General features: G+C 46.7%; 1 protein-coding gene across 2 annotated transcripts; it reads left to right on the top strand.

The window, feature by feature from the left end:
* The first annotated feature begins 57 nt into the window (after positions 1–57).
* On the top strand, positions 58–16,082 carry ZSCAN21 (zinc finger and SCAN domain containing 21). Of its 2 annotated transcripts, XM_032255249.1 has the most exons (4): positions 58–147; positions 5,714–6,208; positions 6,487–6,679; positions 14,853–16,082. In XM_032255249.1, exons 2-4 carry the CDS (start codon positions 5,810–5,812, stop codon positions 15,680–15,682), a joined length of 1,422 nt encoding a protein of 473 aa, XP_032111140.1. In that variant the 5' UTR covers positions 58–147; positions 5,714–5,809; the 3' UTR covers positions 15,683–16,082. The 2 variants fall into 2 exon arrangements, with proteins under 2 accessions (XP_032111140.1, XP_032111141.1); XM_032255250.1 differs by lacking the exon at positions 58–147 and having other exon boundaries at positions 5,712–6,208.
* The last annotated feature ends 5,830 nt before the right edge of the window (positions 16,083–21,912 follow it).

Genomic DNA, 21,912 nt, shown 5'->3' with positions numbered 1-21,912 from the left:
TGTCTCAAGGGCCAGAAACACAGAGCAGACCTCCCGACTTTCTAGAGGGGCCGTAGCCGAGGGGGCGGTGCTATGACGCACTTCCGGCTGCGCGGCCCCGAGGTTCGCGGTGCGGTCTCCCGGTACCCGGAGCGGCTCTGACTAACGGTGAGCCTGCTTGTCCCGGGTTAGCGAGGCGGACGGGAAAGGGCGCCTTGGCTGAATAGATTGGGAAGGGAGGAGTGGGTTTAGCAGCTGTGGCTTCTGAGGACCCCACCTGGACTGGTCCTAGCTCGGCTGTGGGAAGGCTCTCTCCGTCCCCGCCCAGCCCCAGCTGGTGGAGGCGCTGGCTCTCTGGAAAAAGCCTTTTCTTCCACCCGGGGCTTTAACAAATGGAAACTGGACGAACAGATTTTTGGAAGTTCTTTCGCGTTCCAGAATAGTTTTTTTGTGCGCTCCCCAAGCCAAGCAGTCTATCAGTCTGACCGTGTCCACCTTTTTTCCTTTCTCTGAACTGGAGGTCCGAACCAACCAAGGGGTTGGAAACCTGTGGGAAGCCGAGCCTCATTAGAAGTCTTCGGTAGAATCCAATCCAAAGAAAGAAATAGTCCCCTCGGGCTTTGTTCGAGCTGGAACCCACACACATAGGGATCTGCTTAGGTTTAGAAAAACATTTTTAAAGAACCATGTATAAATAAGAGTGTCAAGAGAAAGTTGGTTTGGGCCGAGTTCGGTGGCTCACGCCTGTAATCCTAGCAGTTTGGGAGGCCGAGGCGGGCGGATCACTTGAAGACAGGAGTTTGAGAGCAGCCGGGCCAAACCCCATCCCCACTAAAAATACAAAAATTACCCGGGCATGGTGGCGTGCGCCTGTAATCTCAGCTACTCGGGAGGCTGAGGCAGGAGAATCGCTTGAACCCAGCACGCGGAGGTTGCAGTAAGCCGAGATCGCGCCGCTGCACACCAGCCTGGGTGACAGAGCGACACTTGGTCTAAAAAAAAAAAAAGACAGTTGATTTGGTGGGTGAGATACTTGGAAATCCACGTAATCTAAGGAACAGTTGAGCTGTGGAAAGGAGTTAAGAGGCAAAACAGTTGGTTTTCAAGTATTGGAAGGCTGCTATTGAGAAAGTGAGTATTGGTATAGAACCAACCTAGGATTTTTGAAGTGATGAGGAATTTGATTCAGGTTAAAGAAGAACTTATAACAATTAGAACCATCCAACAATGAAATTCTGTGCCTCAAGAATTATCTAATTTGCCTGCCTAGGGATTTGCAGGTACAGACTGAAGCATTTTAGCACAAGTTGATAAGTGCTGTTCTGCTTTTAGAATCTATGATAATTTGATTATTTTGTGCCTCATCTTGTTAAAGAACGGACTTGGGGCACCTTCATAAGGACATATAAGCTTTGGGAAATTGTCATAAAGGAGGAGGGAAAATGGACACAGAACAACGGCCTTCTGTTTATGGTAGACTGTGAACTTTTGCTTGATGGGCCTCTTGAGCTAAACAGTCTAGATAGCTGAGAAAAAAGTCACTGTGGTGGAAGACAGTTTGAGTTAGTAATGAAGCCTCTGATTTCTAGCCACATGCTTCTTTGTTTTTAAAAGACAGGGTTTTGCTTTGTCACCTAGGCTGGAGCACAGTGGTACAGTCACAACTCACTGCAGCCTGGAACTCCTGAGCTCAAGTTATGCCTCAGCCTGGGCAACAAAGCAAGACTTCGTTTATACAAAAAAAAAAAAAAAAAAATAGCCAGCTGTGGTGATGCACACCTATAGTCTTAGCTTCTTCAGAGGCTGAGGTGAGAGGATCGCTTGAGGCCAGGAGTACAAGGCTACAGTGAGCTATCATTGGCGCCACTGCACTCCAGCCTGGGCAACAAAGTGAGACCCTGTCTCTATAATTTAAAAAAAAAAAAAAAAAAAAAGCCTGGGCACAGTGGCTCACGCCTGTAATCCCAGCACTTTGGGAGGCCAAGGCGGCAGATCACGAGATCAGGAATTCGAGACCAGCCTGACCAACATGGTGAAACCCCCATCTCTACTAAAAGTACAAAAACTAGCCAGGCGTGGTGGCAGGTGCCTGTAATCCCAGGTACTCAGGAGGCTGAGGCAGGAGAATTGCTTGAACCTGGGAGGTTGAGGTTGCCATGAGCCGAGATTTTGCGCTACTGCACTCCAGCCTGGGAGACAGAGTGATACACTGTCTCCAAATAAATAAGATAAAGACCTGGTGAAGTGGTTAAAAAAAAATTAAAAAGACCTGGTAAAGTGGTTCACGCCTGTAACCCCAGAACTTTGGGAGATCAAAGCAGGAAGATGGCTTGAGACCAGGTGTTGCCAGGCTTCAGTGAGTTGTGATTGTGCCACTGCACTCTGGCCTAGGCAACAGACTAAGACACTGTCTCTAAAAAATAAAAGTTTTAAATTAAAAAAAAAAAGTGTGAAAGAGGAGTCAAGGGATGACTCCAGGATTTTTGGTCTGTGTAAAAAGAACAATGAGAGTTGCCATTAATTGAGTTGAGCAGCTTTTGAGGGAACGATGGGAAAGTCTGTTCTGGACATGTTAAGCTTGAGATGTCTTACTGGAAATCCAGATGGTGATGGCAACTGGGTAGTTAGTCGCCTGAGTCTGGAGTTCAGAAGAGAGGTCTAAGTTGAAGGTACAGTTGGGGCAGTTGTGAGTATGTAGATGGTAATTAAAGCCATGCAACTGGTGAAATCATCAACAAGAGTGAGTGTAGGAAGGAGGAAGGGCACCCAGCCTGCTACTCATTTGTAGTCTTTCTGCATTGTGCATTTGAATTGTGCGCACTGCAAAACTGATGTGCTGCTGAGCGTGGTGGCTCACACCTGTAATCCCAGCACTCTGGGAGGCTGAGGTGGCCAGATCGCTTGAGGTCAGGAGTTCGAGACCAGCCTGGCCAATATGGTGAAACCCCAGCTCTACTAAAAATACAAAAATTAGCTGGGTATGATGGCATGCACCTATAATCACAACAACTTGGGAGGCTGAGGCAGGAGAATCGCTTGAACTTGGGAGGCAGAGGTTTCAGTGAGCCAAGATGGCGCCACTATACTCCAGCCTGGGCAACAGAGCGACACTCCGTCTCAAAAAAAAAAAAAACCCAAAACTGATATGCCTAGAATAAATTGCTTAGCTAGCGAGCTTGCCCAGGAAATTTTTTTTCTGTAATTTGCAGAGGCAATCGTTGGCATCTGTGAATCTGGATTCACCAAGTTCTCAGAGTATATCCTACATGAATGTTATGTTACTACATGACTCTCTGGTGACTTGCCATGTTTCCCAGGCCAAGTTAGACTCTGAGCAGCCCAAACCAGTTCCTTTCCTGGTCTTGGGGTGCCCTCCTCTGGATAGAGTATGAAATTTTGTAACAATTATGTAAAGTTACTCTACCACTGAGGAGGTCTCCTTTTATTTTATTTTATTTTATTTATTTATTTTTTTGTGTGTGACGGAGTCTCACTGTCGCCCAGGCTGGGAGTGTAGTGGCATGATCTTGGCTCACTACAACTTCCACCTCCCAGGTTCAAGTGATTCCCTGCCTCCGCCTCCTGAGTAGTCAGGATTACAGGTGTCTACCACCATGCCCACTAATTTTTGTATTTTCAGTAGAGACAGTAACTTGTAATTTTGTGGTAACTATATTTTCTTAGGTTTGGCATGTGGCCCTAAAGAACCAGAAACCCAAAGGAACCGATATTCTTGCCCCACAGAGTCCCATCTTTAGTGAGGCTGTTTCTGGAGTTTATATGATGACCAACCTACTAGGCATGGCCCCAGTTCATCATGTTGGCCAGGCTGGTCTCACTCCTGGCCTCAAGTAATGTGCCTGCCTTGGCCTCCCAAGGTGCTGGGATTACAGGCGTGAGCCATTACACCTGGCCACTCCTTTTAAATATTCTCAAGAATGCTCTCCAGCACAGCTACCTCTGCTATTTCTTATTTTAGCCTTTGGTCCTCATGCTTTTGTTTTAGGAGGTGAGATGGCATTGCACCTCCCCTGGCTCAATTTTTATGTAGTACCGAACTTGGGCACTCCATTGCTGTACTGTATACATACAGACTTATTTGACCAAAGAATCTTTTATTCAAATTATTGGTTATAGTGCTTTTGAACACATTTCAGGAAATAATTCTGTATGCATTTTTTTCTGTGCCTTACAGAAACAAATTCCTTTTCATGCTTTGGGTTGCTTCCTGATGTTTGTAATTCTATTGCTAAACACTCCAACCAGCATTAGTTTCTTTTTTAATTTTTATTTTGAAATTTTTTTAAGACTAATAAAAGACTTAATTTCATAAATATGAATCATCTTTACAAAATGTTAGCACTAAAGCCCATTTGTCACAAAAACTACTTACAATCTTTCTTTTCTTTTTTTTTATTTTTTTGAGACGGAGTCTTGCTCTATCACCGAGGCTAGAGTGCAGTGGTGCGATGTCAGCTCACTGCAACCTCTGCCTCCCAGGTTCAAGCAATTCTCCTGCCTAAGCCTCCCAAGTAGCTGGGATTACAGGCGTGTACCACCACGGCAGCTAACTTTTTGTATTTTTTTTTTTTTTTTTTTTTGAGACGGAGTTTCGTTCTTGTTACCCAGGCTGGAGTGCAATGGCGCGATCTCAGCTCACCGCAACCTCCGTCTCCTGGGTTCAAGCAATTCTCCTGCCTCAGCCTCCCGAGTAGCTGGGACTACAGGCGTGCACCACCATGCCCAGCTAATTTTTGTATTTTTAGTAGAGACAGGGTTTCACCATTTTGACCAGGATGGTCTCGATCTCTTGACCTCGTGATCCACCCACCTCGGCCTCCCAAAGTGCTGGGATTACAAGCGTGAGCCACCGCGCCTGGCCTGCTTTTTGTATTTTTAGTAGAGAAGGGGTTTCACCATGTTAGCCAGAATGGTCTTGATCTACTAACCTCAAGTGATCTGCCCGCCTCAGCCTCCCAAAATTAATGTACTAGTTAATTCTACCCTTCAGCATGACCCTGGTTATACTGACAGTCCCAGTCATTTGGCTAGTGAATTTTCATTGCTGAAGCTAAATGTCTTAGGTTTAAACAGATGGCATCTGGCTAGTAAATAGCTTGATAAAATCTCAGAAACTATAATGTCTATAGTGGTGAGGTTCTTAACTAGGTTTTAGAGCAAAGTTAATTTTAAAATTGTGCTGCCACATTGTACTTTTTAAGAGAGTGGATACCACTAAAATCAAAGTAGGATATCCTGAGCTAATTCCAGCATTTTATTTATTTTATTTATTTTAGTTTTATTTTTTGAGATGGAGCCTCACTCTGTCACCCAGGCTGGAGTGCAGTGGCGTGATCTCGGCTCACTGCAACCTCCGCCTCCCGGGTTGAAGCAATTCTCCTGCCTCAGCCTCCTGAGTAGCTGGGATTACAGGTGCCCAGTTAATTTTGTATTTTTATAAAATTTTTATAAACGGTATTTCACCACATTGGCCAGGCTGGTCTCAAACTCCTGACCGCAGGTGATTTGCCTGCCTCGGCCTCCCAAAGTGCTGGAATTACAGGCATGAGCCACTGTGCCTGGCTCATTCCAGAAAGATTTTGAGAGCAGTTTTTTTTATATGGTAGTTTTATGGTGGACATAATTTCCACAGTTTCTTGTGCTAAAGGTATGGCTGTAAAGACTCCAAAACACTTTTCAGTTTGATTATTTTATGGTAACTATATTTTCTTAGGTTTAACTTGTGGCCCTAAAGAACTGGAAACCCAAAGGAACCAATATTCCTGCCTCACAGAGTCCCATCTTTAGTGGGGCTGCTTCTGGAGTTTATATGATGACCAAGGTCCTAGGCATGGCCCCAGTTCTGGGCCCTAGGCCTCCACAGGAGCAGGTGGGGCCTCTGATGGTAAAAGCCGAGGAGAAAGAAGAGAAAGGCAAGTGCCTTCCTAGCCTGGAGATGTTCCGCCAGCGCTTCAGGCAGTTTGGGTACCATGACACCCCTGGACCCCGGGAGGCTCTGAGCCAACTCCGGGTGCTCTGCTGTGAGTGGCTGAGGCCTGAGATCCACACCAAGGAGGAGATCCTGGAGCTGCTGGTGCTGGAGCAGTTCCTGACCATTCTTCCCCAGGAGCTCCAGGCCTGGGTACAGGAGCACTGCCCGGAGAGTGCTGAAGAGGCTGTCACTCTCCTCGAAGATCTGGAGCGGGAACTGGATGAGCCAGCACACCAGGTAGGCAGGGAGACCTTTGTTATTCTAGGAGATTAGAAGCATAACATTCTAGGCAGGAACAAGAGTAAGATTCGCTGAATGGAAATTTCTACTGAATTTGACCATATTTCCTCCTATTTTTCTCTGTTATCCTAAACTAACCTTTAGCCTTGGGAATGGAATGGGATGGGTATTTTCCTTTTCTCTTTCCTAGAGGCTCTACATAGCTCTCCTGGGATTTTCATTCCAATTCGTAAAGTGAGCCATGCACAAACCCAGCCATTCCTAATTGTCTCTAGGTCTCAACTCCTCCAAATGAACAGAAACAGGTGTGGGAGAAGCTATCCTCCTCGGGAACAGCAAAGGAATCCCCAAGCAGTGTGCAGCCACAGCCCATGGAGACCAGTCACAAATATGAGTCTTGGGGGCCCCTGTACATCCAAGAGACTGGTGAGGAGCAGGAGTTCTCCCAAGATCTGAGAAAGGTCCGAGGTAAGGACCACCCATTAGACTCTTATTCAGTGCCCCAGGCCTCTGTGGTTGGAGAATCAGAATAATTAATTCTTGGTTGCGAGGTGATCTCACAGATTGGCTTGATTTGTTGGGCTGACTGGGTGGAAATAGTTCACCTTCCTCCCCCAAGTTCGGCTCTCTCAGCCTGGGTCCTAGCCTGGGAATGGATCACTCTTAAAGGATCAATTTCTTTTGAAGTCTGGGTATTACAAATAATTTTTTTAAAGGATCGATTGAAGTGAGTTTAATAAAGTAACTATTAACAGAGATGTAGACAGTTCAAATGAACCGATAAAGAATAGCGTTGCACCAGATAACAGTGAAAAACCATTACTCCCTGTGAGCCTAAAGGGACAGAGGAGGCCCCTGTTACCAGAACCAAAAGAGCTATAGTCATAGAGGAGGGGGTCACTTGATAGGAATTGTGGCTGTAGGCCCTGCCATGGGGTGAGGAGAAAACAGAATAAATACCAGCTGCACCCTCCTCCTGCCCTTAAATCTCCTGCTTCTGTTCCCCAATGGCAAACCCAGTTGGCAGCCAGAGAGCAGGAGAGACAAGACAGTGAGGCCCTTAGGGTCAGCTTCCTGGAGCACAGGGCGGGGCAGAGAATGGATCTGGGAAAGGCAAATGGAAAATAATTGGCAACCTCCTTTCTGAAGCTATGGAAAGAGATGGGGCGTTTTTCACAAGTCAAAGATATATTAGGTGACTGCTCCTGAGCTCAAATCTCCATAAATTATGGTTTATATAATAATCTCAGAGGTCATAAATGGTCATTCCCTGTTGGGTGTTTTTTTGAGACAGGGATTCTATCTGACACCCAGTCTGGAGGGCAGTGGCGTGATCATAGCTCACTGCAGCCTCAATCTCTGGGGCTCAAGAGATCCTCCCACTTCAGCCTCCCAAGTAGCTTGGACCACCATGCCTGGCTAACTTTTTATTTTTTTGTAGAGACAGGGTCTCACTCTGTTGCCCCGGCTGGGCCTGTTGTTTTGTTATTTAACGGTTTCTACTCTTAAGTACCTTCATTTACCTGGAGAATTAGAACTAAATTCTTGAAACAGAGTTGTTTAATTATATGTTTGGAAAAATACGACACATTATTCCGAATCCTAATAGTTTCAAACCAGGACTTTGCTTGTGTGTTAGTGGTATAGGCCACTATTTATGTATGTGGTGTGATTTCATGACAAGAGTCCATGGCCCTCAGAAATCTCCCTCCTTGGCATGCCTACTGTGTCTCAAACGTGAAACTCCGTTGTGGAAACAGTTTTGAGCCGTGTTAAAAATCACATTTTCTGGGAAAAGTGAAGAATTAAACTGTTAGGTGAATTCTTCACGGTTTATGGTGAACACAGTAGCCCTCTCCAGGCAATTGGGGTCTCCCTGGAGTTGCCACAGTAATTAGAGATTAAAGTAGCCAGAGACCAGCCAGGCATGGTGGCTCACGCCTGTAATCCAAGCACTTTGGAGGCCAAGGCGGGCGGATCACCTGAGGTGGGGAGTTCAAGACCAGCCTGACCAACATGTGAAACCCTGTCTTTATTTAAAAAAAAAAAATATATATATATATATAATATATATTATATATATATATTTTAATATATATAATATATTATAATATATATATATATAATATATATTATATATATATATTAAAAAAAAGTAGCCAGAGACCTATCTGCTCAGTTTTATTTTCCATATGTCTTGGTGTAGCCCTCGGCAGTACTACACAAAGAAGAGGGTAGAGTGGAAGGATTATCAGACCCAGTAACAGGCTTGAGTTTTAGTACCCAGATGGGACAGAAGACAAAGCTTCTGGGCCCTCCTAAGGAAAGGAAAGGAAAAGGTGGTGAGAGCTTTGCATAAAGTCCTTTTTTTTGAGACCAGTGTTGCTGTCCCCCAGGCTAGAGTGCAGTGGCGCGATCTCAGCTCACTGTAGCCTCTGCCTCCCAGGGTTAAGCGATTCTCCTGCCTCAGCCTCTCAAGTAGCTGGGATTATAGGCACCCACCACCACACCAGGCTAATTTTTGTATTTCTAGTAGAGAGATGGGGTTTTGCCATGTTTGCCAGGCTGGTCTCAAACTCCTGACTTCAAGTGATCCACCTGCCTTGGCTTCTCAAAGTGCTGGGATTACAGGTATGGGCCACTGCACCTGGCCCTGCATAAAGTCTTAAAAGGTTATACTGTCAGCATGAAAAGATATCCTAGAGCCAAAAAATGAGCCTGCTAGCATAGGAAATTGCTGGTCAGGCACAGCTCTGAGTGAAAATCAAAGTGTACCCTGAAACATGGAAACCCCAGGCATTTACCGCATTAGTGATTGGGACCTTCCTTTGTGGTGCCTTCGTGGTCCAGAAGTCTCCAAGCCAAGAAATTAACACCAACACTGGCCCTGGGTGCCAGGCAAATGTGAAGCCACAGACAGACAATTTCAGCGAATTCTGGAATATTTCAGGCCATGCAAGGATCAGTGGGGGAAGTGGAGATGTGGAATAGGGAACAAAGCCTTTTTAGAGAATAACAATCATATCCAAAGAGAGTGAGAGTCAGGAGAAACAACAAAAGGAGAATTAAAGCCAAAATAGTCTGCAATAATAGAACATAAGTGAAAAGTTTTGTTGTTGTTTTGTTGTTGTTTTTTTGAGACGGAGTCTTGCTCTGTTGCTCATGCTGGAGTGCAGTGGCACGATACCTGTTCACTGCAACCTCTGCCTCCCAGGTTCAAGTGATTCTTCTGCCTCAGCCTCCTGAATAGCTGGGATTACAGGTACACACCACCATGCCCGGCTAATGTTTGTATTTTTAGTGGAGACATGGGTTTCACCAGGCTGGTCTCGAACTCCTGACCTCGTGATCCAACCTGCTCGGCCTCCCAAAGTGCTGAGATTACAGGCATGAGCCACTGCACCCAGACTGAAAAGTCTTTATAAAATAAATTGGTTTAAAATATTTGTTTGTTTGTTTTTAATATAGGGTCTGGCTGTCACCTAGGCTGGAATGCAGAGGTGTGAAACACAGCTCACTGGAGCCTCAACCTCCTAGGTTCAAGTGAACTTCCCACCTCACCCAAATTCTTATTTTTTATTTTTTTGCAGAGATGGGGTATTGCTATGTTGCCTAGGCTGGTCTCAAACTCCTGGGCTCAAACAATCTGCCTGCCTCAGCCTCCCAAAGTGCTGGAATTATAAGCATAAGCCACCGTGCCTGGCCTTAAAATAATTTAAGACATAAAATAAATCACTGATACCTTAAAAAAAAAAAAAGTTAATAAAAACACACACAGGCACCTTTGATAAAAAAAAAAATAGAGCTTCTTGCCGGGCGCAGTGGCTCACGCCTGTAATCCCAGCACTTTGGGAGGCCGAGGCGGGTGGATCACGAGGTCAACAGATCGAGACCATCCTGGTCAACCTGGTGAAACCCCGTCTCTACGAAAACTACAAAAAATGAGCTGGGCATGGTGGCGCGTGCCTGTAATCCCAGCTACTCAGGAGGCTGAGGCAGGAGAATTGCCTGAACCCAGGAGGCGGAGGTTGCGGTGAGCCGACATCGCGCCATTGCACTCCAGCCTGGGTAACAAGAGCGAAACTCTGTCTCAAAAAAAAAAAAAAACAAAAAACAAACAAACAAACAAACAAAATAGAGCTTCTAAAAGTGAAAACTATAGTCATTGAAATTAAGAATGCAATGACTGGCCGGGCACGGTGGCTCAAGCCTGTAATCCCAGCACTTTGGGAGGCCGAGGCGGGTGGATCACAAGGTCAAGAGATCGAGACCATCCTGGTCAACATGGTGAAACCCCGTCTCTACTAAAAATACAAAAAAATTAGCTGGGCATGGTGGCGCGTGTCTGTAGTCCCAGCTACTCAGGAGGCTGAGGCAGGAGAATTGCCTGAACTCAGGAGGCGGAAGTTGCGGTGAGCCGAGATCGCGCCATTGCACTCCAGCCTGGGTAACAAGAGCGAAACTCCGTCTCAAAAAAAAAAAGAATGCAATGACTGTTGTAAATAATCCAGGAGATGATTAGTGAATAGAGGTAGATGTGAGGAAGCCATCTGAAATGCTGCTTAGAAAGATCAAGGTGGCAGGCATTGGACATCAGTGTGGGATTAGATGAGCATGTCCAGCGTAGGTTTAACAGCTGTTCCAGAGGAGGACAGAGTTGGAGAAGGCAGACACAGTGGCTCACACCAGTCATTTCAGAACTTTGGAAGACCTAGAACAGCAGATCTCTTGGGGCCAGGAGTTTGAGACCAGACCAGCCAACATAGCAAAACACTTGACTCTACTAAAAATATGAAAATTAGCTGGGTGTGGTGGCACTCGCCTATAATCCCAGCTCCTTAGAAGGCTGAGACATGAGAATCACTTAAACCCAGAGGCAGAGGTTGCAGTGAGCCGAGATCACACCACTGTACTCCAGAGTAGGCAACAGAGCTAGACCCTGTCTCAAAAAAAAAAAAAAAAGAGGCTGGGCATGGTGCTCACACCTGTAATCCTAGCACTTTGGGAGGTGGAGGCAAGCGGATCACGAGGTCAGGTGTTCAAGAACAGCCTGACCAACATAGTGAAACCCTGTCTCTACTAAAAATTCAAAAATTAGCTGGGTGTGGTGGCGCACGCCTGTAATCCTAGCTACTCAGGAGGCTAAGGCAGGAGAATCGCTTGAACCCAAGAGGTGGAGGTTGCAGTGAGCCGAGATCACGCCACTGCTCTCCAGCCTGGGCAAGACAGCCAGACTCCGTCTCAAAAAAAAGAGGGAGAAGCACTAGTGAGAAAGAGAAAATGCTGAGTTGTCCAAAAGTGATGAAAGATATAAATACTAAGATTCAGGGCCAGGCGTGGTGGCTCACACCTGTAATCCCAGCACTTTGGGAGGCCAAGATGGGCGGATCACAAGGTCAGGAGTTCGAGACCAGCCTGACTAACACAGTGAAACCCCACCTCTACTAAAAATACAAAAAATTACCTTGGCATTGTGGCACATGCCTGTAGTCCCAGCTGTTTGGGAGGCTGAAGCAGGAGAATCGCTTGAACCTGAGAGGCAGAGGTTGCAGTGAGCCAAGATCATGCCACTGCACTTCAGCATGAACAACAGAGTGACACCCTGCCCATCTCACAACAAGTAACCAAGACATAAAAGACAGATTACCCCCTTCAAGGGAATGCTGATTAGACTGATGGCAAACTTCCCAACAGTAACAGTGCAGGCTGGAAGACAATGAAATAAATAGTCCGAGTAAAATCTTTTTCAATTTTTGCCTCATTCAGCTATTTTTAAAATGTTAACTTGTGGTTGGACATGGTGGCTCACACCTATAATCCCAGCACTTTGGGAGGCCAAAGCGGGTGGATCACTTGAGGCCAGGAGTTCGAGACCAGCCAGAGCAACATGGTGAAACCCCATCTCTACAAAAATACAAAAATTAACCGGGTGTGGTGGCTAGTGCCTGGGGTCCCATCTACTCAGAAAGCTGAGGCAGGAGGATCACTTGCGCCTAGGAGGTAGAGGTCGCAGTGAGCTAAGATCATGCCACCTCACTCCACCTGGGCAATAGAGCCAGACCCCGTCTTAAAACATAAGATTTATGAAGTTACTTCTATCCCACACATGTAGTTCATGGCTGCGCAGTGACTTGAAGAAAAGTCTGGGTGTAGGCAAGCGATTGCTCATTATGGAGAGTGAAAAGGACTTTAGCTACTGCAGCTCTGGGCCCCAGCAGATGGTGAGGAGAGGCTGAGCCTGGAGGCAGCTGATGGTCACTGTCAGCGAAGCAAGGAGATAAATGGCTGGTCAGAGAGAGAGACCGTCAAGGCAGTTCCTAGGGAAAGAGAAAAAGGACTTAGGAGGAAGGTACCTTGCTGACTGAGGCTTCTGTACCCTCAGGGGATTAACAGTCCTCGAAAGGGGCCCATTTTTCAGAGCAAATTTCTCTTACTCCCCTTTTCCCTGCATGTGGATGGCTAGGTGGACATTGAAGAGATTTGACTGCCTGGTGAGGCGCTCTAAAAAGATAAGCTGGTTCCATCTGATTTCAACAGTGAGTGTCACTTTATAACTAAATTACAATACGTAGCCAGTGTAAGTGAAATGATGAGCGTTAAGCCCTCTTGGAGATCACGCGCTTTCATTCCGATTGATACAGATCTGGGGCTGGAAGGCTTGTAAATGGTCTGTCTGGATGCCCTCTTTGATTGCTTTTATGTTCAGCTGCTGTGGGAACATGGGTTTTTGTGAGTTTACCACTCAGCATCTTCCTTAATTGTCTATGTCATTTTCCTTAACTCTGGCACCGCAGCAATCATTCTCCCTTGTTTTTTTCTGCCTGAGGCTTAGCTGTTCTTTAAAAAAAAAAAAAAATTCGGCCGGGAGCGGTGGCTCACGCCTGTAATCCCAGCACTTTGGGGGACCGAGGCGGGTGGATCACGAGGTCAAGAGATTGAGACCATCCTGGTCAACGTGGTGAAACCCCATCTCTACTAAAAATACAAAAAATCAGCTGGGCTTGGTGGCGCGTGCCTGTAATCCCAGCTACTCAGGAGGCTGAGGCAGGAGAATTGCCTGAACCCAGGAGGTGGAGGTTGCGGTGAGCTGAGATCGTGCCATTGCACTCCAGCCTGGGTAACAAGAGCGAAACTCCATCTCAAAAAAAAAAAAAAAAAAAAAAAAAAAAAGCTGGGCCTGGTGGGGGAAGAAGGCTGAGCACAGTGGCTCACACCTATAAACCGAGCAGGCGGATCACCTGAGGTCAGGAATTCAAGACCAGCCTGGCCAACATGGTGAAACCCTGTCTCTACTGAAAATACAAAAATTAGCCAGGCATTGTGGTGGGCATTCCAGTCCCAGCTACTCAGGAGGCTGACTCAGGAGAATTGCTTGAACCCAGGAGAAGAGGCTGTGGTGAGTCAAGGTAACAGCACTGTCTGTACTCCAGCCTAAGCAACAGAATGAGACTCTGTCTCAAAATAAATAAATTAATTAAAATTGAATTTTAAAAAAGATAGGGTTGGCCAGGCGCAGTGGCTCACGCTGTAATCCCAGCATTTTGGGAGGCTGAGGCAGGTGGATCACAAGGTCAGGAGTTCCAGACCAGCCTGGCCAACATAGTGAAACCCTGTCTCTACTAAATATACAAAAAATTAGTCGGGCTTGGTGCCAGGCACATATAATCCCAGCTTCTCTGGTGGCTGAGACAGGAGAATCGCTTGAACCTGGGATGCGTAAGTTGACATGAGTGGAGATCGTGCCACTGCACTCCAGCCTGGGCGACAGTGTGAGACTCCGTGTGAAAAACAAGATAGGGTCAAGCCGGGTGTGGTGGCCCACACCTGCAATTTCAGTACTTTTGGAGGCCAAGGCGGGCAGATCACCTGAGGTCAGGAGTTCGAGACAGCCTGGCCAACATGGTGATACCCCATCTCTACTGAAAATAAAAAATTAGCTGGGTATGGTGGCGTGTGTCTGTAGTAGTCCTAGTACCTGTAGTAGTCCTAGCTACTCGGGAGGCTGAGGCAGGAGAATCACTTGAACCCAGGAGGTGGAGGTTGCTGTGAGGTGAGATCGCACTACTGCACTCCAACCTGGGACAGAGTGAGACTCCCATCTCACAAAAAAGATAGTCTCAATCTTGCACAGTCCGGCACAATCACAGTTCACCACATCCTTGACCTTCCAGGCTTAAGTGATCTTCTCACCTCAGTCTCCCAAATAGTTGGACCACAGGGGCACAACATCCCTGCCTAATTTTTTTATTTTATTTTTTCGTAGAAATGGGGTCTCCCTATGTTGCCCAGGCTGGTCTTGAACTCCCAGATTCAAGCCATCCTTCTGCCTTGGCTCCCAGAGTGTTGGGATTTCAGGCATGAGCCTCTGTGGCTGGCTACTGCACTCCTATATGCTGCATTTTGTCTTCTGTATGTGAAGTTGTTTTTCTGGCGGAAAAAGCCATGTTCTTCATATCCTAATAGCTTTGGATGGGGGCTTGTGTGAAAGTGTGGGATTGTAAACTAGATTGGATGATGCTTTACTTGTATCCATGCGCTATTGTGAGCTCTACTTAGTCACCTTTCAGAGTCCATCAGTCTCACCTGATGGTCCTGTTTTCTGGGAACAACTGAAATATCCTTAATCTGCTTATTGTTTCAGATTGCAGATTGAGTACCCAGCACAAGGAGTCAGCAGATGAGCAGAAAGGTTCTGAAGCAGTTGGGCTCAAAGGGGATATCATTTCTGTGATTATCGCCAGTAAATCTGAGGCCAGGTTAGAGAGGCAGTGTGTAAACCTTGAAAGTGAAAGAGGAACAAAACCCCCTCTTCAAGAGTCAGGCTCCAAGAAAGGTAGAGAATCAGTTCCTACTAAACCTACCCCAGGAGAGAGACGTTATATATGTGCCGAGTGTGGTAAAGCCTTTAGTAATAGCTCAAATCTCACCAAACACCGGAGAACACACACTGGCGAGAAACCTTACGTGTGCACCAAGTGTGGGAAAGCTTTCAGCCACAGCTCAAACCTCACCCTCCACTACAGAACACACTTGGTGGACCGGCCCTACGACTGTAAGTGTGGAAAAGCCTTCGGGCAAAGCTCAGACCTCCTTAAACATCAGAAAATGCACACCGAAGAGGCACCGTATCAGTGCAAAGATTGTGGGAAGGCTTTCAGTGGGAAAGGCAGTCTTATTCGTCACTATCGGATCCACACTGGGGAGAAGCCTTATCAGTGTAACGAATGTGGGAAGAGCTTCAGTCAGCATGCGGGCCTCAGCTCCCACCAGAGACTCCACACCGGAGAGAAGCCGTATAAGTGTAAGGAGTGTGGGAAAGCCTTCAACCACAGCTCAAACTTCAATAAACACCACAGAATCCACACCGGGGAAAAGCCCTACTGGTGTCATCACTGTGGAAAGACCTTCTGTAGCAAGTCAAATCTTTCCAAACATCAGCGAGTGCACACTGGAGAGGGAGAGCCGCTGTAACTGTCAAGTACACTCATGTCATCATTGTTCTAAAGTTTAGAATGTGAACAACAGGAAGAAGTTTTGTCATTGCAGTATTGATTCCAATGGTAGAGTTTGTATCACTCATCACCAGGGGATGCCTGAGGAGTGAGAGCTCCACAGTGACACGGTAGGCAGGAGGTCCTCAGTCGGTGTCTCACCAGTTCACTGGGGCAGAGTCCCCTCCCCACAGTTAGGGTCCCAGTAAACCATGCCAGCACTACCTTTTGTATAGTTAAACTGACTCGTATCCGGTATAGTTAAGAAAGAAACATCAAGACTATATCTGTTTTGACATATATTCAAGAATTTTCATTTGTAAAGAATTGAGCCACACTGAATACAACTGAATGAGATTCAGAATAAACTTGTAACAGTTTGCAGTTTGTAATGCCTCAGGATTATTATTATGACAAATGATGTGTTAGTTATTGAATACTTAGAGATGGGGAGAACTATTCCTACTGGTTTAGCTTTTTTTTTTTTTTTTTTTTGGACGGGGTTTTACTCTTTTTTTCCCCGGGCGGGAGTGAAAGGGCGTGATCTCGGCTCACCGCAACCTCCGCCTCCTGGGTTCAGGCAATTCTCCTGCCTCAGCCTCCTGAGTAGCTGGGATTACAGGCATGCGCCACCATGCCCAGCTAATTTTTTGTATTTTTAGTAGAGACGGGGTTTCACTATGTTGACCAGGATGGTCTCAATCTGTTGACCTCGTGATTCACCTGCCTCGGCCTCCCAAAGTGCTGGGATTACAGGCGTGAGCCACCGCGCCCGGCTGGTTTAGCTTTTAGAAAATTTGCATTTGGGGTCAGGCATGGTGGCTCATGCCTGAAATCCCAGCACTTTGGGAGGCTGAGGTGGGTGGATAACCTGAGGTCAGGAGTTCAAGACCAGCCTGGCCAACGTGGCAAAACGCCATCTCTACTAAAAATATAATTAGCCAGTTGTGATGGCGGGCGCCTGTAGTCCTAGCTACTTGGGAGGCTGAGGAGGGAGAATTGCTTGAACCCAGGAGGCAGAGGTTGCAGTGAGTCGACACTGTGCCACTGCACTCCAGCCTAGGTGACACAGCAAGACTCCATGTCAAAAAAGCAAATGCTTTCACCAGATCAAGAACTGGATACCAACAGACAGGGGCCATGTTGAACTGTCCGAGGAAGAGCACACCCCCTACAGCAGTTGTGGATGGGTTTGTGGCAGACAACCATTATCAGCTAGAACTTGTCTTTTTTATAGAAGCCACACAGGAGTGTTTTCCACATCTTCAAGGGCAGCAATAATCACTTCAGTTCCATTCAGGGTGTGGTATTGTTTCTTGCCATTTTGATTGGTTGGAAGGGCAGGGTGTGCAGGAGATTCCACTTGACCCTTCTTCCTATGACCTATGCTACAGGAAAAGTAACCAATGTGCTGGGCATCTATCCCCCTGCTAAACATATCCCAATTATCTTCTCAGGGACATGGCCATAGGCTGGGTCTGTTCCCACTGAGCCCACTGAGATGGATTTGGGCAAGGACTCCATTTATCAGCTGACCTCTGTCTGGAGGGCAATGGTAAGTTTTAGATCCGTGTCATCTTACATCCATATCAGAAAGCCTCTCATTTTTTTTGGTCGGGTGCAGTGGCTGATGCTTATAATCCCAGCTCTTTGGGATGCTGAGGCGGGCGGATCATGAGGTCAGGAGTTTGAGACAAGCCTGACCAACATGGTGAAACACTGTCTCTACTAAACATACAAAATTAGCTGAGCGTGGTGGCGCATGCCTGTAATCCCAGCTACTCGGGAGGCTGAGGCAGGAGAATTGCTTGGACCTGGACAGCAGAGATTGCGGTGAGCTGAGATCGAGCCACTGCACTCCAGCCTTAGCGACATAGTGAGACGCCATCTCAAAAAGAAAAAGGCCTCAGAAGGCCTGGATGTTCTGTTTTCCTAGTACATTACTCTAGTGAACAGCCAAAGGTCCTTTGGCGAAATATTTATTGCATATACTTATGGTAGTGGAAGGTCTTCAAAGAAACCCAAACTCCTGTTAAGTTGATGGATTCTGGATCTCAGAACTGGCTCAGATCTGTAAAGTAGGGGAAGAAATGCAATTTCCCATTGTAACAGCTGGTATCAGCCTTCTCATCAACTCTTGGGTTTTTTTATTTATACAAATCAAAGCCTTACCCTGTTGGCTGTCTTTCCTAAGAACACCAAGGATTATTAGCCAATGCCACAGATCCCTGTGGGTCAAGACACTCCAGTTGGCTGGGCACAGTGGCTAATGCCTGTAATCCCAGCACTTTGGGAGGCTGATGGAGGAGGATCACTTGAGCTCAGGAGTTTAAGACCAGCCTGGGCAACATAGTAAGATCCCATCTCTCTCTCTTTTTTTTTTTTTTAATTAATTAACATTAAAAAAAAAAAAACAAAAATAGACCAGTCACAATGGCTCATGCCTGTAATCCCAGCACTTTGGGATTTGGGAGGCTGAGGTGGGCAGCTCACCTGAGGTCAGGAGTTCAAGACCAGCCTGACTAACATGGTGAAACCCTGTCTCTACTAAAAATACAAAAATTAGCTGGGTTCAGTGGTGGGCTCCTGTAATCCCAGCTACTTGGGAGGCTGAGGCAGGAGAATCACTTGAACCTGGGAGGCAGAGGTAGCAGTGGGCTGAGATTGTGCCACTGCATTCCAGCCTGACGACAGAGTGAGACTCCATCTCAAAAAAAAAAAAAAAATCCTAGTTGTCACTCTGGCCCTGTTGCCCATCATGGTAATTGTGTCCACTTTACCTGTGACAGCTAAGTGCCACTCCCTGGCCTCTGCTGACCAGTCCTCCCCATTAGCAAGGGAACTCTGTTCTATGGCAGAATCTCCTGCTATTAACCCTGTTGAGGCAGCTACCACTGAACACTCATGGTGCTCCCCTCAGTTCATTCCTTACTGTCTTGGTGAAGGGGAAGTTATTTGGGCCCTCTCGGATAACATAGGTGTTTGGTTCTCAGGTCTCATGTAATAAATTCATTTTAACACACACACAGTCTGCTGACACTCTTCTCTGCTAATCGTTTCAGCAGCTCTACCTCATTTACTGTAGGCAATCCTTCCTCACCAAGTATTGGGGTGGTTTTTTTTTTCTTTTCATAGAGATGGGGGTCTCACTATATTGCCTAGGCTAGTTTCGAACTCCTGGGCTCAAGCAGTCCTCTCATCTCAGCCTCCTGAGTAGCTGGGACTATATAGGTGTGTGTTACCATGCCCAGCTATTTTTGATTTTTTTTTTATAGAGACTGGGTCTCACTATGTTCCCCAGGCTGGTCTTGAATTCCTGAGTTCAAGCAATTCTCCTGCCTTGACCTGTTAACATCACTTGCAAATCCCATCTCCTCTATAACCTCAACTCTGAAAACAGTATCTTTCTACTCCATGTTTACTAAACCTGCCCAGGGCTCGATGCTGGTTAGATGGAGGAGGATGAGGAGCATTATAAAAAAAAAAACACCAAGATTTTGACCCTGACAGGTTTACTTGAAATTTTAAGAGGTGGCAATAAATGGGAAAGAAGTATCTGGTTTGAAACATACTTTGAAACTGTAGAAAGTCCAGGTGTAATTGCCCTGCAGTCCACTGGAGACCCACAACTGAAGCTTGGGAGAGCCATCAGGACATGGGCAGATTTTTTTTTTTCTTCAAGATGGAGTCTTGCTCTGTCACCCAGGCTGGAGTGCAGTGGCGCAATCTTAGCTCACTGCAACCTCTGCCTCCTGGTTTCAGGCAATTCTCCTGCCTCAGCCTCCCGAGTAGTTGGGATGATACATGCACCACTACACCCGGCTAATTTTTGTATTTTTAGGAGAGACGGGGTTTCACCATGTTGGCCAGGCTGGTCTCAAACTCCTGGCCTTGTGATCAACCTGCCTCGGCCTCCCAAAGTGCTGGGATTACAGACGTGAAAACACAGGCAGATTTAAAACTTACTTGCATAGGCTGGGTGTAGTGGCTCACACCTGTAATCCCAACACTTTGGGAGGCTGAGGTGGGAGGATCACTTGAGGTCTGGAGTTTGAGACCAGCCTAGCCAACATGGTGAAACTCCATGTCTACTAGAAATACAAAAATTAGCCAGGCACAGTGGCTCACTTCTGTAATCCCAGCACTTTGGGACGCCAAGGCAGGCGGATCACAAGGTTAGGACTTCAAGACCAGCCTGACCATCGTGGTGAAACCCCATCCTAAAATACAGAAATTAGCTGGGCATGGTGGCACGTGCCTGTTATCCCAGCTCCTCAGGAGGCTGAGGCAGGAGAATCACTTGAACCCGGGAGGTGGAGATTGCAGTGAACCGAGATGGCAGTGAACCAAGATTGCACCACTACACTCAAACCTGCGAGACAGAGCGAGATTCCGTCTCCAAAAAAAAAAAAAAAAATACAAAAATTAGCCAGGCATGGTGGCGGGAGCCTGTAATCTCAGCCACTAGGAAGGCTGAGGCAGGCTTGAACCCAGGAGGCGGAGGTTACAGTGAGCTGAGATTATGCCACTGCACTCCAGCCTGGGTGATAGCAAGATTCCATCCCAAAACAAACAAAAAACCTATTTGTATAGAGGTGACAGCTGAAGGCTTGAGAGTGAAGAGGTTCCACAAGTAATGGCATAGAGAAGAAACATGCTGATCCCATGATTGAACGCTGAGGAGTAGCCAGTTAGGGACTGAGAAATGAAAAATCATCATGGGAAATAAGAATCTGTAGGAGACTCAGATGAGAACACTTTACATCAGTTTCAAACTTACTTTTAAAAACAAATCTTTTTTTTGAGACATGGACTCCTTTTGGCCCAGGCTGGCAGTGGGCACCAAAACACAATCACGGCTCATTGCAGCCTCAACCTCCTGGGCTTAAGCGATTCTCCCACCTCAGCCTCTCTAGTAGCTGGGACTACAGGCGTGTACCACCACACCCAGCCAATTTTTTGTAGAGACCAGATCTCACTATGTTGTCCAGGCTGGTCTCAAACTCCTGGGCTAAAGCAATCCTCCTGCCTTAGCCTCCCAAGGTGTTGGGATTACAGGTATGAGCCACCGTGCCTGGCTCACATTTGCATCTTAGGTTTCTCTGTGGCTGTAAACAGCCTCCTACCAATGGTCAAACTAAGTAATTTTTATCTGCCCATTGCCACCCAACAATCAAGAACTCTTGTCAGGGACCTCATAAGACCTTTCTAGTTTAGGTTGCTGGTCTTTTGAGACAAAAGTTTGACTCTTATTCCCCAGGCTGGCTTGCAGTGGCACAGTCTCGGTTCACTGCAACCTCCGCCTCCTGGGTTTAAGAGATTCTCCTGCCTCCGCCTTCCAAGTAGCTGGGATTACATGCGTGCACCACCATGCCCGGCTAATTTTTGTGTTTAGTAGACGGGGTTTCACCATTTTGGTCAGGCTGGCTCGAACTGACCTCAGCTGATCCACCCTTCTCAGCCTCCAAAAGTGCTGGGGTTATATAGGCATGAGCCACTGCACGTCTATATAAGGAGAAGTGAAGAACCCTGGCCTGGGTTGCTGGTCTTAAGTATTGCACCATACAGAATGACCTGCAGCTCATAAAATCACAAATGTGAGCATGAAGCGGGGGCGGCTGTGTAAATTTTGAGACAGTCTGTAGAAGAATCTAGAGGAATATGATGCAGACCTCAGAGAAAGTGGGAGTGGTCTCATGTTTGTGACTACAAAGAATGGTTGGCCAGGTATGGTGGTTCACGCCTATAATCCTAGCACTTTGGGAGGCCAAGGCGGGTGGATCATGAGGTTAGGAGTTCAAGACCAGCCTGGCCAAGATGGTGAAACCCCATCTCTAATAAAAACACAAAAATGAGCCAGACGTGGTTGCAGGTGCCTATAATCCCAGCTACTCAGGAGGCTGAGGCAGAGAACTGCTTGAACCTGGGAGGCGGAGGTTGCAGTGAGCTAAGATTGCACCACTGCACTCCAGCCTGGGTGACAGAGTAAGATTCCATCTCAGAAAAAAGGAATGGTTACCTATAAAGAAATTTTATTTATTTGAGACAGAGTTTCACTCTTGGTTGTCCAGGCTGGAGTGCAATGGCTTGATCTCCACAAGTTCAGGGGATTCTTGTGCCTCAGCCTCCCAAGTAGCTGGGCTTAGAGGTGTGCACCACCACACTCAGCTAATTTTTGTATTAATAATAGAGACAGGGTTTCACCATGTT

The sequence above is a fragment of the Sapajus apella genome, unplaced genomic scaffold (assembly GCF_009761245.1).
Source record: "Sapajus apella isolate SASKATOON/1434 unplaced genomic scaffold, GSC_monkey_1.0 scaffold88, whole genome shotgun sequence".
NCBI lineage: Eukaryota > Metazoa > Chordata > Mammalia > Primates > Cebidae > Sapajus > Sapajus apella.
The sequence above is the reverse complement of the archived record's forward strand: the minus strand, read 5'-3'. Positions and strand labels throughout refer to the sequence as shown.